Source organism: Schistocerca gregaria, chromosome 3, assembly GCF_023897955.1.
Source record: "Schistocerca gregaria isolate iqSchGreg1 chromosome 3, iqSchGreg1.2, whole genome shotgun sequence".
Classification (NCBI taxonomy): domain Eukaryota; kingdom Metazoa; phylum Arthropoda; class Insecta; order Orthoptera; family Acrididae; genus Schistocerca; species Schistocerca gregaria.
Window position 1 is genome coordinate 275,845,300 of NC_064922.1, and position 14,386 is coordinate 275,859,685.

Here is a 14,386-nt window from a genome sequence, read left to right on the forward strand (position 1 = left end):
ATACAAGTGGCTCTCTTTTCTCCAAAGGTGTCTTTAATTTTCCTGTAGGCATTATCTATCTTGCCCCTAGTGAGATAAGCCTCTACATCCTTACATTTGTCCTGTAGCCATCCCTGCTGAGCCATTTTTCAGTTCCTGTCGATCTCATTTTTGAGACGTTTGCATTCCTTTTTGCCTGCTTCGTTTAGTGCGTTTTTATATTTTCTCCTTTCATCAATTAAATTCAATTTTTCTTCAGTTACCCAAGGATTTCTACTAGACCTCGTCTTTTTACCAACTTGATCCTCTGGTGCCTTCTCTACTTCGTTCCTCAGAGCTACCCATTCTTCTTCTACTGAATTTCTTTCCCCCATTCCTGTCAACTGTTCCCTTATGCTTTCCCTGTAACTCTGTACAACCTCTGGTTTAGTCGGTTTATTCAGGTCCCATCTCCTTAAACTGCCACCTTTTTGCAGTTTCTTCAGTTTTAATCTACAGTTCATAACCAATAGGTTGTGGTCAGAGTCCACATCTGCCCCTGGAAATGTCTTAAAACTTAAAACCTGGTTCCTAAATCTCTGCCTTACCATTATATAATCTATCTGATACCTTCTAGTATCTTCAGGATTCTTCCATGTATACAACCTTCTTTTATGATTCTTGAACCAAGTGTTAGCTATGATTAAGTTATGCTCTGTGCAAAATTCTACCAGACGGCTTCCTCTTTCATTTCTCTCCCCCAATCCATATTCACCCATTATGTTTCCCTCTCTCTCTTTTCCTACTCTCGGATTCCAGTCACCCATGACTATTAAATTTTTGTCTCCCTTCACTACCTGAATAATTTCTTTTATCTCATCATACATTGCATTAATTTTTTCATCATCTGCAGAACTGGTTGGCATATAAACTTATGCTACTGTTGTAGGCATGGGCTTCGTATCTATCTTGGCCACAATAATGGGTTCACTATGCTGTTTGTAGTAGTTTACCCGTACTCCAATTTTTTTATTCTTTATTAAAACTACTCCTGCATTACCACTATTTGATTTTGTATTTATAACACTGTATTCACCTGACAAAATGTCTTGTTCCTCCTGCCACCGAACTTCGCTAATTCCCAGTATATCTAGCTTTAATATTTAGTCAAGAGGACTTGCAAGAGGAGATGAATGGAATGGACAGTGTCTTGAAAGGAGGATATAAGATAAACATCAACAAAAGCAAAACCAGGATAACGGAATGTGGTCAAATTAAGTCGAGTGATTCTGAGGGAATTAGTTTAGGAAGTGAGACACTTAAAATAGTAAAGGAGTTTTGCTATTTGGGGAGCAAAATAACTGATGATGGTCGAAGTAGAGAGGTTATAAAATGTAGACTGGCAATGGCAAGGAAAGCGTTTCTGAAGAAGAGAAATTTGTTAACATCGAGTATAGATTTAAGTGTCACGAAGTCGTTTCTGAAAGTATTTGTATGGAGTGTAGCCATGTATGGAAGTGAAACATGAACGATAAATAGTTTGGACAAGAAGAGAATTGAAGCTTTAGAAATGTGGTGCTTCAGAAGAATGCTGAAGATTATATGGGTAGATCATATAACTAATGAGGAGGTATTGAATAGGATTGGGGAGAAGAGGAGTTTGTGGCACAACTTGACAAGAAGAAGGGACCGGTTGGTAGGACATGTTCTGAGGCATCAAGAGATCACAAATGTAGCATTGGAGGGCAGCGTGGAAGGTAAAAATCGTAGAGGGAGACTAAAAGATGAATACACTAAGCACATTCACAAGTATGTGGGCTGCAGTAAGTACTGGGAGATGAAGAAGCTTGCACAGGATAGAGTAGTATGGAGAGCTGCATCACCCACATAGCCTACAACTCAGCATACAACACATTTATTGTAGGCTTACGCACACAAGTGTATTACTGTCCACTCTATGCTGCTGAGTTGTCTTCCAACGATCCCATTTTTATCTTACTCCTGAAGATGTTCCTGCCCGAACATATATTTACGAAAAATCGCAAGTTTACAAGCAGTAATTTCTTATGAGATAGTATGTCACAGCGGAAACTATTAATTGACTAACTATAATATTACACGAAAATCCATGGAAGATGGATGAAGTAGGATGAAGTATTAATAAATGAATCAAAAAGGAAACGATGTTGAATTATGGAAACAGATGCAGAGATGCCCTAAGATAAAGAACAGAAAGAAGACCTCGTCGAAATTGTGGTCTCAATACACCTGCTTTTTGTTAAAAATTTAATTTCTGTTAATAGATGGTTAAATGTTGGGTGTATGTTCAACGTAAGATGCACTAAAACGTATGTAATGTAAGTTTTCGTTTCAAATAATGTCTTTATTTTTGTTACTCTCATACTCAAATGGCTAATGATGGCAAATCACATCCCTGAATTATCGCCATAAGGCTGTGGCTAATATTTCCAAATGCTTAAACATATACCTGCAACATGTTAATGCCACACCTTTCAATTGCGCAACAAATTCTTTTGGCTTACAGTAGGAATTGTATCCAAATATTCTCCTATACGACATTAATGAGTGAAAATATACACATTATCTTCAGTTACTATCTGTGTGCCAATTAATCTAGTGGAAAAAATAACTCTCCTTCATGTTTTACCACTCCTTTTGAATGTTTTTAATCAAAATACACATCAATGATTAATAGATTTTTGTTAGAGTTATTCATTCTTATTGTCATTACATATATCAGGAGAAGGGTCATTCTGAAAGTTCATAACGGGATGACTTACTTTTCGTTTCCAGTTTTAAAGGTCGTGCCTATGTCGTAAACCGTTTAACAGCTTTGACAAAAAGAATGATTTGGTGTAGTTCTATAAATATTACAGTTGCAGAAAAAGACTTACTCTGCTTCACCATTCAAATAAAGTGGTTTATAGAATTTTCACCTATCAATGGTGAGTCATAAAATCGATGGTTTGTGTGACACAAATAACACACAGATGAAAATAAAGGAATAAAAATGCATTGCTCACGAAGACTGAGATTACTTCTGAACCACAAAGATAAAACCAAAATACAGAACACGAAAAACACGGACACGCTGCATGGTCTACGGCCCTCACGCTAAGGCAACAGTTGCACAAACTGTCAAAACCACAAAAAAGTGTAGATCAGGGTACACAGCGACGCAGGCACACTAACTGACGTAGTTGCAAATGTTCTAAACAGGAAGGGTTCCATTGGCGTAGAAAACTGTTAGAAAAGGGAAAAAATCCTTCACCAAAAGCTCGACAGAAAATCAATTAAGATACAACGTCCAGTTTCACCAAAAACGAAACATCTACGCAAAAGACTTTCCATATCTCTGTTTCGTGCATTTAGCATTTATGAGTGCTCTCACAAAAAAATAACGATAACATTACAAGTAAGTTTAAACAATCCAAAATACAAGAAAGATAAGTCATATACGTCAAGTACGCTATGTGATCAAAAGTATCTGGACACCCCCAAAAACATACGGTTTTCATATTAGGTGCACTGTTCTGCCACCTACTGCCAGGTACTCCACATCAGCGACCCCAGTAGTCATCAGTCTCCGTGAGAGTGCAGAATCGGGCGCTTCGCGGAACTCACGGACTTCGAACGTGGTCAGATGATTGGGTGCCACTTGTGTCATATGTCTGTACGCAAGATTTCTACACACCTAAACATCCCTAAGTCCACTGTTTCTGGTGTGATAGTGAAGTGGAAACGTGAAGGGACACGTACAGCACAAAAGCGTATAGGCGAACATCATCTGTTGACTGACAGAGACCGCCGACAGTTGAAGAGGGTCGTAATGTGTAACAGGCAGACATCTATCCAGACCATTACACAGGAATTCCAAACTTCATCAGGATCCACTGCAAGTACTATGAAAGTTAGGCGAGAGGTGAAAAAACTTGGATTTCATGGTAGAGCGGCTGCTCAAAAGCCACACATCAGGCCGGTAAATGCCAAAAGATGCCTCTCTTGGTGTAAGGAGCTTACAAATTGGACGATTGAACAGTGGAAAAACATTGTGTGGAGTGACGAATCGCGGTACACAATGTGGCGATCCGATGGCAGGATGTGGGTATGGCGAATGCCCGGTGAACATCATCTGCCAGCGTCTGTAGTGCCAGCAGTAAAATTCGGAGGTTGTAGTGTTATGGTGTGGTCGGTCTTTTCATGGAGGGGACTTGCGCTCATTGTTTTGCATCGCACTATCTCAGCAGAGGTCTAGATTGATGTTTTAAGCACCTTCTTGCTTCCCACTGTTGAAGAGCAATTCGTGGATGACGATTGCATCTTTCAACACGATCGAGCACCTGTCCATAATGGCGGAGTGGTTACACTACATTAGCATCCCTTAATGGACTGGCCTGCACAGAGTGCTGACCTGAATCCTACAGAACGCCATTGGAATGTTTTGGAACGCCGACTTCGTGGCAGGCCTCACCGACGGACATAGATACCTTCTCTCAGTGCAGCACTCCGTGAAGATTGGGCTACCATTGTCCACGAAACCTTCCGGCACATGATTGAACGTATGCCTGCGAGAGTGGAAGCTGTCATTCAGGCTGAGGGTGGGCCAACACCATATTGAATTCCAGCATTACCGATGGATAGCGCCACGATCTTGTAAGTCATTTTGAGCCAGGTACTTTTGATCACATAGTGTATGTATTCAGAGTTGCAATGCAGCGAATGTATGAATGCTTCATAAAAATTTTAAAATACTTTATAGAGAACTTGTCAGAAGTTGCAACCAATCGTGCCACATACGCTTAACGTCTAAAACAACATTGTTATCATACCAGAACTATGAAGGTAGACGTGGAAATTTTGGGAATAAAATATTTTAATGTTTCTATACAACGAGACATGGCATTTTTGTTTCTAATATTTACCAAAGAAAGAGTATTTCCTGAGTGCATGTGTGGAGGAGAGTCTTCGGATTCCAAAGTTTACATTTTTGTCGAGCAGTGAGCATTTCTTTGTCGAGCGTAGGTAGAATCGGACGTGTTCACTTGGTCATCGATGTTGTGAAGGCTTCACTTTGGAATGCAGTTGCTGCAGCTTGGAACATATAGAGGAAAGTAATACCTGGCTATGCATTCGCTTGCGCTTGCGTTGGAGAACACGAAATGTGTCGTTTAGAGAGCGTTTTTAGTTTTAACGTTTTCAATATTGAAACTTGCATTTTCGGTATTAGAACATTCCCGGTTAAGTATTTCGTAATATACATGAACTCAGTGAGGGATCAAATCACTCTTTGCTCTTTTCTTTTTAAGGTACGACATGCAAAAGGATATTTTATCTAAAGTGTTCATTTTATGAGCTTTCTATTCTATATCCAAACATACTGCTGTTCTTAACAACAATGATCAGCCGTACATACACATTCATATTCCCGAATTCCACTAATTAATACGAAAACGAATCACAATAGCTTTCACGTTATTCGATACTGATCCTGCACATTTGATCTGCCTATTCAAAAGATGTCTAAGCTAATATTTTCCGGACACACATTGTAGCTCGTGTGATCCGATTACTAACATTTGATATGCTGCCACCTGGCTTGCTCGCTTAGCCCTTTCAGAGATTTATTTAAGTAATAAAAAAAGCAGCGTGATTTCTTCTAGGCCATCTTGTTGCAAATGACTGTAATTGCATTGAATTGTTCAGCTACATTTTCATTATAGTACAGGTAAGCCTTATCATTTCTGTGGCAACGTTAAGACATTACCTAGTTGATTTAGGGAACAGTAAATGTCATTGACTTTGTACATGTTTAAATTACCTCTAGCTACTATACTGCACATGTTTATTTTGTACGTGTATTACCGTTGTCAGGCTAACGTACTATCGTACTTAGAGAGATGAGTTAAGAAATGTGTTGCTCTGTACTCATAGCAACGGATAGGAACACTTCATATTCAATGATTTATTTGTTCAGTCATAATGCAAGATTCTTACTTAGTTAATGTTTCTAAATGCTGGTTTGGGTAACATATGGATGATCTACAATGAAAAGATTGTATAAATGTTTTGCATATGGCGTACACTTCTGTATACATAGGAACTGCAAATTCGGAAGTTTCACGTAATTAGTTACTAATTGTTACAAATAGCCACAAACAAGAACAAAGTTACACTTGAAAAGTTACTAATTCTAGTGGATATCTCATCCTACTGTAAGAGAAGTATCACACCCAAGAAACCACAACAGAGGGGCAGCAACTAAGTAATGACGGTACAGGACTACATGTAAACTGGCAACACTTCATAAAACAAAATACATTGGTGTGGAAATCTTACCTTAAAATGATGGATCACTGACAAGTAACATTGCTCGGTGAAACTCTGGCCATACGTACAACGAACTGCTACAGTATAGTACGGAAGGTAACTGAAAGAAATACCCAGTAAGGCGAATGGTTGTGACACTTCTACTCCAAATCAATAATTACACTGAAGTCACAGCGATGGAATGTGTGATCACTACAGACGTCAATGCATGCTGTACATATATATTACCTACATCTGCGTGGCTACTCTGCAACTCACACTTATGTGTATGGCAGACTGTTCATCAAACCAGCTTCACAATAACTCCCTCTCATTCCATTCTCGAACAGCGCACGGGGAAAACGAACACCTGAACTTTTCCTTGCGAACTCTTATTTCCCTACTTTATTATGATGATTGTTTCTCTCTATGTAGGTCGCCTTCAACAAAATATTTTCGCATTCGGAGGAGAAAGTTGCTGATTGAAATTTCATGAGAGGGTCCCACTGGAAAGAGAAACGTCTTTGTTTAAATGATGTCTACCCCAAATTCTGTTTCATGTCCATGGCACTCTCTCCCCTATTTCTTGATAATACATAACATGCTGCTCTCCTTTGACCTTACTCGATGTACTCTATGAAGCCTGTCTGGTAACGATCCCACACCACGCAGCAGAACTTCAAAAGCGGAGGGACAACCATATTACAGGTCTTTGGTTCGCCTTCCCTACAACATTTTCGGTTCTTAATTGTGATTTCAAGGTATTTAGTTGAATTTACTGCCATTAGGTTTGATTGATTTACCGTGTAACGAAAGCTTAACGGATACCTTTTAGCACTCATGTCGATGACGTCACACTTTTCAATATTTAGGGTCTATTGTCAACTTTTGCACCATACAGATATCTTTTCAAAATCATATTACAATTTGTTTTGATCTTTTGATGACTTTACTGGACGATAAACGATAGCATAATCTGCGAAGGACCTAAGACGGCTGCTCATATCGTCTCCTGAATCGTTGATATACCTAAGAAACAGCCGATGGCCTATAACACGACCTTGGGGGACGAAAGAAATAGCTTCTTTTTTATTCCATGAGTTTCCGTCAATAATCCACTTACTGTGACCTCTCTGACATGAAATCACGAATCCATAAGCACACAATTTGATTACAAACCGACTGTGAGACACAGTGTCAAAATCCCTCTGGAACTCTATAAATACGAACCTGCCCGTTCAACCGACTTAAATACCATGGAGCACGAGTGGAATGCATTGTGTTGACGTATCGCAGAACGTCCGCATGTTCCAACGATCATCCACCAGCTGTCTGCAACGTGCTCCGATGCCGGCCACAAGGTTGGTAAGAAACGCTGATAGTAAGGCGTTCCATTCCTCCAAAAGCTGAGTGACATTAGCTGGATGGTCCTTGGAACATGTGGGCGTTGTGCGATACGGCTACACAATGCGTTCCACACATGCTCGGTGGGATTTAAGTCGGGAGGACGGGCAGGTCTGTCTATTCGACAAACATCCTTTCGCTGCAAGAGTTGCTTCACCTGCATCTGTTCGATTCTATCACACATTGTGATCCATAAAAATGATGTCAGGGCCAAATCCATCCGTGAGAGGAGGACAGTTTTATAATAACGTTGATCAGTGGGTGAACCTTGTTAAAAATTTTGTTATTCAGTAAACCAATGCAATGTAGTCTTCCCACACCATAACATATGGACCACCGAAACCATCATGTTCGTAAATGCTCCCAGGTCCATTACGTGTTCCCACCTCTCTCCATACCAGGACACGTAATGAATCCAGGAACACTGTCCAGCCTGCTCATCACGCGTTAAGGTGTGGGGAGGCATAATGCAGCATGGATGATGGATGTACTGTGTGCTGACCTCCAAGTCTTTGAACACGATTGGGGGGGGGGGGGGGGGCAGGAGGCGTATTGCAGCACCAAAGACCATGCAGCAGTACTCAACAGCGCTGGTCGAAGAATGGAACGTCTTACCACAAGCAGGCCTTATCAAGCTTGTGGTCAACATTGGAGCACACTGCAGAGCATGCGTTGCCTTCCATGATTGTTACACACGCCACAATCGCTATTAAGAACCATGTCCTACATTTTGTAACGTTCAGGTGACCATCATAAATCGTGATGAGTTTATTACGATTATTGCTTTGAATAAAAGTGTTGTTTCCGTCAGTCTGAGTCTGTGTTCATTTCAGTTGTCTTCTGTACTACACAGTAACAGTTCTTTTAAGTATGTTCCAAGTCTCATCGAGCTTTGTCACTTGTCAGTGACGCAACACGTGAAAGTTACTCTCGTCCTTTCGTTTTGTACAACTGGGTGTGCTAACATGATGCGGAAGATTAGCACTTATAATACTCCATAGTAAGTTGAGGCAAAGCACGTTTAACAGTTTGCTCAGTTTCAGACCGCGGAAACCTTAAAATGATTCATATAACATCGACTTTATGTATTGCCAAGTAGCTTCAACTTGAAGAATTGTACAAATAAAGTGACCTCATACGTTTTGTGTATTCTACAACTAATCTACGTCCTATAATGCACAGTTCCTCTTCTTGAGTTAGTAAATACCACACTTGTGAAACGAGAGAAAAGCTTTAATTCTCTCTCGCGTTGAAAAGGTCATGGGGTACAGTAACATGTAGTCAGTGCGAAACACTCACCTGGAAGTAGTTTGCATGCACCTCTGCAGAGAGCACCTCCGTTATGGGCATAGCTATGCCGATCACCACCAGCAACTTGGCGTAGAGCGCCGACAGGATCGTGCTGAGGGCGTCACTAGAACAATTGCACAAGGTCCCTCCAGTTATTTCAAGGAGTAAATAATGTGTTTCTTCACAGCATCACAGCTCTAAAAGATGTTCAAGCCGATCCGGGTGTGTAATTCACATATGAAACCTGCACAGGGATGCAAGTTTCAGAAGTGACAATATTATTTCGTTGTGAGGCGTTCAGTTTATTTGTCGTTAGGTTAAACCAAAGTAGACTCTCGGGTTAATACCTGATAACCACCAATATCTCATCGCTATTTTCTGAAGAACCCATGATGATCTTTCAGTTTTGAATAATCTGTTGCCTTCATTTCACCAAATTAATATACTTTCGCGACTCAATCAACTTATTCAACCATAATTAATTTTAATAGCAGAGTAAAACTGAGCGAGTATCGAACGCAAGTCATTACCTCCCGCAGGAAATTCTGGGCTCTCTCTGGCTGAATCATAGGGTATGTGCACTGGCTGTGAAATGCAAGTGTCCTGGTTCGAGAAACGTTCTTAAATTCTTCAGTAAGTTCCACAAGTTCTTTATTGTCGGATGCATTGATAACTGATTGGGTTACTGAACAAATAAATACAGCGAAAGTATTTCTTATAGTCCCAATACTTTAAGATAGGCAGAAAAATGCTTTATGCAAATGTCTTCCATAGAGAATGATGAATAATTAAAGATTTAATCCAATAAATAACCACTCTGCGTGTGTACTCCATCTATTCTTCCCTCTCTACTTAAACCTGTATTCAAACGCATCCATACACTAACGCTTTTGACATACAAAAATATATTTCTTTTATATGAGGCAGACGGTCGAATAATGTAGTGTGAAAAGGACAGAAGGAGAATATAACGGACGTGAAATACCTAAAAGGATGATGCCAGTGGCCATACGTGAATAATACAGCAAGCTTTGATTAGTAACGTTTGTGATGGCTAGTTACAAAGAAGATTACCCACGGAGGAAATAAAAATAACTATGAAAAATCAAATGTAAACAAAACGTTTCATAAAAGTATTTTAGAACATAGTAGATAAAAGTTTACCTTTTCCGAGTGTGGTTAATGACTGCTTCCCTACAGAACTGGTTTTAATTATTTTATTGAAATTACATTGAACATCAGAAAAAATAATAGAATACATATGACTGACTTGAAAATCTTCTTTCACTGAGTGCGTTGTAAAATTATATTCCGCCACTCATACATATTTGTTAAGCACTTTACCCTCCAATAGTTTACAGCTGACAGGTGGACGTAATTTTTAAAAAGCTAGTCATATACGATAGTATGGCTTTCATCATAATTCGCACTCACTGCATTTCTGTACAATTTATAAGTGTATTGCACAGTAATTAGTTTATAAGTGTATTGTACAATATATGAAACACCATGTTCCTTAACATAATAAATTCTAACAATAATACAGGAAAAATAGTGATTTTACTTAACGGAAGTACTTAAAAACGGATTGAAACAGTTGAATAGCTTCTCAATGACAGCTCCCCCAAATGAAACATAAAATGCCAAGGAATAGTGATAGGGCGATTATCATCTGCATTTGGTAGCAACTTTTACATTTTGTCTTCGGCAGTTACAGTTTAAAGGGGATTAAATGTGTGTGTGTGTGTGTGTGTGTGTGTGTGTGTGTGTGTGTGTGTGTGTGTGAAACCTTATGAGACTTAACTGCGAAGGTCATCAGTCAATAAGCTTACACACTACTTAACCAAAATTATCCTAAGGACAAACACACACACCCATGCCCGAGGGAGGACTCGAACCTCCTCCGGGACCACCCGCACAGCCCATGACTACAGCTCCTTAGACAGCTCGGCTAAAAAAGGGGATTAAACCAACGAGGTGAACTTAATTCTACAGGAAATGTGATGAATAACATATTAAAATAGATATCAGATTGTACGGGAGCGTGCTGAGAAGTAATGCATCCAAATTTTTTATTACGTTCTCAACATCGGTTGAGTTGTTGCACATGCGCATATGAATAAGCCGAATTTCGCGCTTCGCTGGCGCAAGTTGGAACTCTGTTTCTAGAGGGCTCTGATTTGTAGCGTGTAACATAGTGGTGTGTAACTAGCTACGCCAGTGCTTGAGAAACTGTTTGCTGTAAAAGAGTTTCTAACCCTCCAGACATGGAGCACCCTGTCCATGAGTATGAAAACGCCAGACGATACACGAGCACTGCAGCGTCTAGAACAATCTGCCGCAGGGGGTTCGCTGTCTTCGATGATCGTCGACAGAGTCCCGACTTGTCCCCATCCGATTTTCATCTGTTCCCAAAAGCCGTGCAAGCAAACGTGAGACTGCGAGTCCGTCAAGAAAGTCAAACAATGAACAGTGACGGTGTCCACAAACTGGGCTCATGTTGGGGGAAATGTGGTCATCGATAGTGCGACTGTGTTGAGAAATAAATATGCAGGTACGAAAATAAAGATGCAGAATGTTAATGAAGTCTGTTTTATTTTTAGAAGTTTAGGAATTTTCATATAAAAATTCAGAGGCATTACTTTTCAGCAATCTTCGTACATAAAAATGCTATAAATCTTTAGAAGAGTACCTACGCCAAGTAAAGAGGAACTATGCTGTGATGTCTACTCACTCCATTAAGTGTATGAGAACAATGGAGAGCAGAGGGTATAGTATAGTTTGGAATACAACTGAAGACAACAGCGCATCACGGTTATGAATATGCTGCAAAGTGGCTCGATATAGGAAAAAGACGCTTAACAACATTGCGTGGTTAGTTTTGAGATGATTTCATGGTTCTCAAAGCATTGCAAAAATGCATGGAACTTTTGAAATATCATGGATTTGTGCAATAGGATTTGAATCCGGTCTACATTTTGTTCGAATATCCTTCCTTGACCTTAAAATTCTTCTGACAGGATTGCATGGTCCCATGTACGTGTGACTGAGCTTGTGTTCATATAAAATGACTTTTAGACAAAGCCTAATTTATTAATTTGCACCATGTTTTGAGCTGTAGGAAACTTTTTTGCCTTATCTCCGAGTACCTATCCATTCTCATCTTATTCTGAAGGCAGAGTATGTAATGTCAAATAAGGAATCACATTTTATGAATAATCGAGACAGTGCAAAGTAATGATCCTCTGTCTTTATATGCCCTACGTCTCTATTGCAGTCAACAGTTGTGATGAAGGAAGTACAAGGTTTTTCTTTGTGGCATTGATTTACTGAGTTGATTGATACTCCGTGAAGAAGCTATATGTGTTATAGGTAGAATGCCATAAGAAGAAATGGATCTCACTGTGTTGTTAAGTTAATGTTAGTATATGTCCAAGTTCCAGTTGATCCTAGTAACTTTCATGGTGCTTAAGGTAAGATTCATTGCTGACAATACTTGGTGTATTTCAAAAATGGTTAGTTGAAGCGTAGTTTGTGTTCATCATCACACTGTATTTTCCATTTTAACAGCCAAGCTTTCCAAGTCATAAGTTGATTGAGGTGCAACATTTCAAACACCCTCATGCCCGATAATAAGGCACTGTTTCTTTTTTTTTAATTTACCTTCTATTTCACTAGTATTCAATTATAGTTACCAATATTACTCAACAGTTAAGAAGGATCCTGAGACTTGCCACAACGAGCGAGGTGGCATCCTAGTAAGACCATCGAACCCTTATTCTAGAGGACGGTGGTTAAAATTCCGGTACGGTCATTCAGATATAGGATTTTTGCGCTTTGCGTAAATCACCTAAGGGAAAGTCCAGAACAGACACTTTTCAGTGAATACGGCCGATTCCATTCCCCCTTTCTCGAAACCGAATTTGTGCTCCTTCTTTAATGATTCCGTCGTCGACAGCTCGTCAGATTCTAATATCCCTTCCTTTCTTTACTTAGACGTTCACCGAAGTATCAGCGTGTTGCAGACATTCATATCTCTGTTGATTTATCGGTTACGCCCTAGGCACTCCACATGTTGGTACATGTCTTTCAAAGGTTCCCCATATGTCCCGTGTGGATATCTCAGACGATGGTGAATGGAAGTGATGTGCAGAAAACCTGAGTCGCTGCTTCACAAGTGTTGTGGTGAGTCAGTTACACCAGTAGTGTACGGCGTAGATTGGGGACGGTGTCCGAGACAGTTCAGACGCGATTCAGATATTCACGGACGCTCATCGCAGTGTGCTTTTTCCATTTTGCAATTTTGTTGGCAGCCTCTCCTCATATGAGATCAAAATGTGATGCAGTCTATTGCCTTGATGTATCCCAGTCACTTGTGTTTATAAATGATGTCCAGAAGAACGACATACACGTTATCGGTTTAGGAGTTATACAATTCCATCCATTCCCACCCCCTCCCGCCCTCTCCCAATGTACCAGGGACCTTGCCATGGTGGAATGGAATGTTAGATGCCTTAATCGGGTAGGCAGGACAAAAAATTTAGAAGGCGAAGCGGACAGGCAGAAGTTAAATATAGTGGGGACGCGTCAAGTTAGGTGGAGGGCGACGGGACTTCTGTACAGGTGATCACAGGGCTATAAATATAAAACCCAATACGATCAATACAGGAGTGGCACTATTAACTAACAAGAAAATAGGAGTGCGGGTAAGATATTGCGAACAGCGTACTGAATGCTTTATCGTAACGGAGGTAGACACAAAGCCAACAGTCACCAAATTAGTAAAAGATTATGTGGCACCTAGCATCGTAAATGACGAACAGACTGAAGAAATATGTGGGGAGATAAGAGACTGGAATTCAGTAGCAAGAAAGAAAGACAAGGAAAATATTGCAGGTGAACATGAACTGGGAGAAAGGAATGAAAGAAGAAGCCATTCTATACAATTTTGCACGGAGCATAATTAAATCATAGCTGACACTTGGTTTAAGAATCGTGAGAGAAGGTTCTATAAGAGAAAGAGACCTGGAGACATCTGAAGGTTTCAGTTCAATTATTTGTGGCTAGAACAGAGATATAGTAACCAGATTCTAAACTCTAAGACAGTTACAAGGGCAGATGTGGAATCTGACCTCAGTCAACCAATCAATCATTTAATTGATTAATTAATTATTAAATTTAAATTGAACACATTGCATAAAGGTAGTAAATTAAGAAGATCGTTCCTGGATAAGCTGAAAAACCAAAGATTTTTGAGAATTTCAAAGTGAGCAATAGGCAACGATTGTCTGAAAGAAGAAAAATACAGTAGAAGACGAATAGGGAGCTTCGAGAGAAGAAAAACTGAAGGCAGTATGCGACAAAAACGGTAAAATACAAGGGCTAGTAGAAAGTCTGGGATATCACA

General features: G+C 39.9%; 1 protein-coding gene across 2 annotated transcripts in view; it reads right to left on the reverse strand.

Annotated features, from left to right (window-relative positions):
* The window catches only part of LOC126355827 (proton channel OtopLc-like), a 254,516-nt gene that overhangs the window by 80,780 nt on the left and 159,350 nt on the right, over positions 1 to 14,386 (reverse strand). For both annotated transcript variants that reach the window (XM_050006273.1, XM_050006274.1), the window contains one exon: positions 8,989 to 9,103. In XM_050006273.1, coding sequence (XP_049862230.1) covers positions 8,989 to 9,103 — 115 coding nt within the window. The remainder of the gene's footprint in view (positions 1 to 8,988; positions 9,104 to 14,386) is intronic.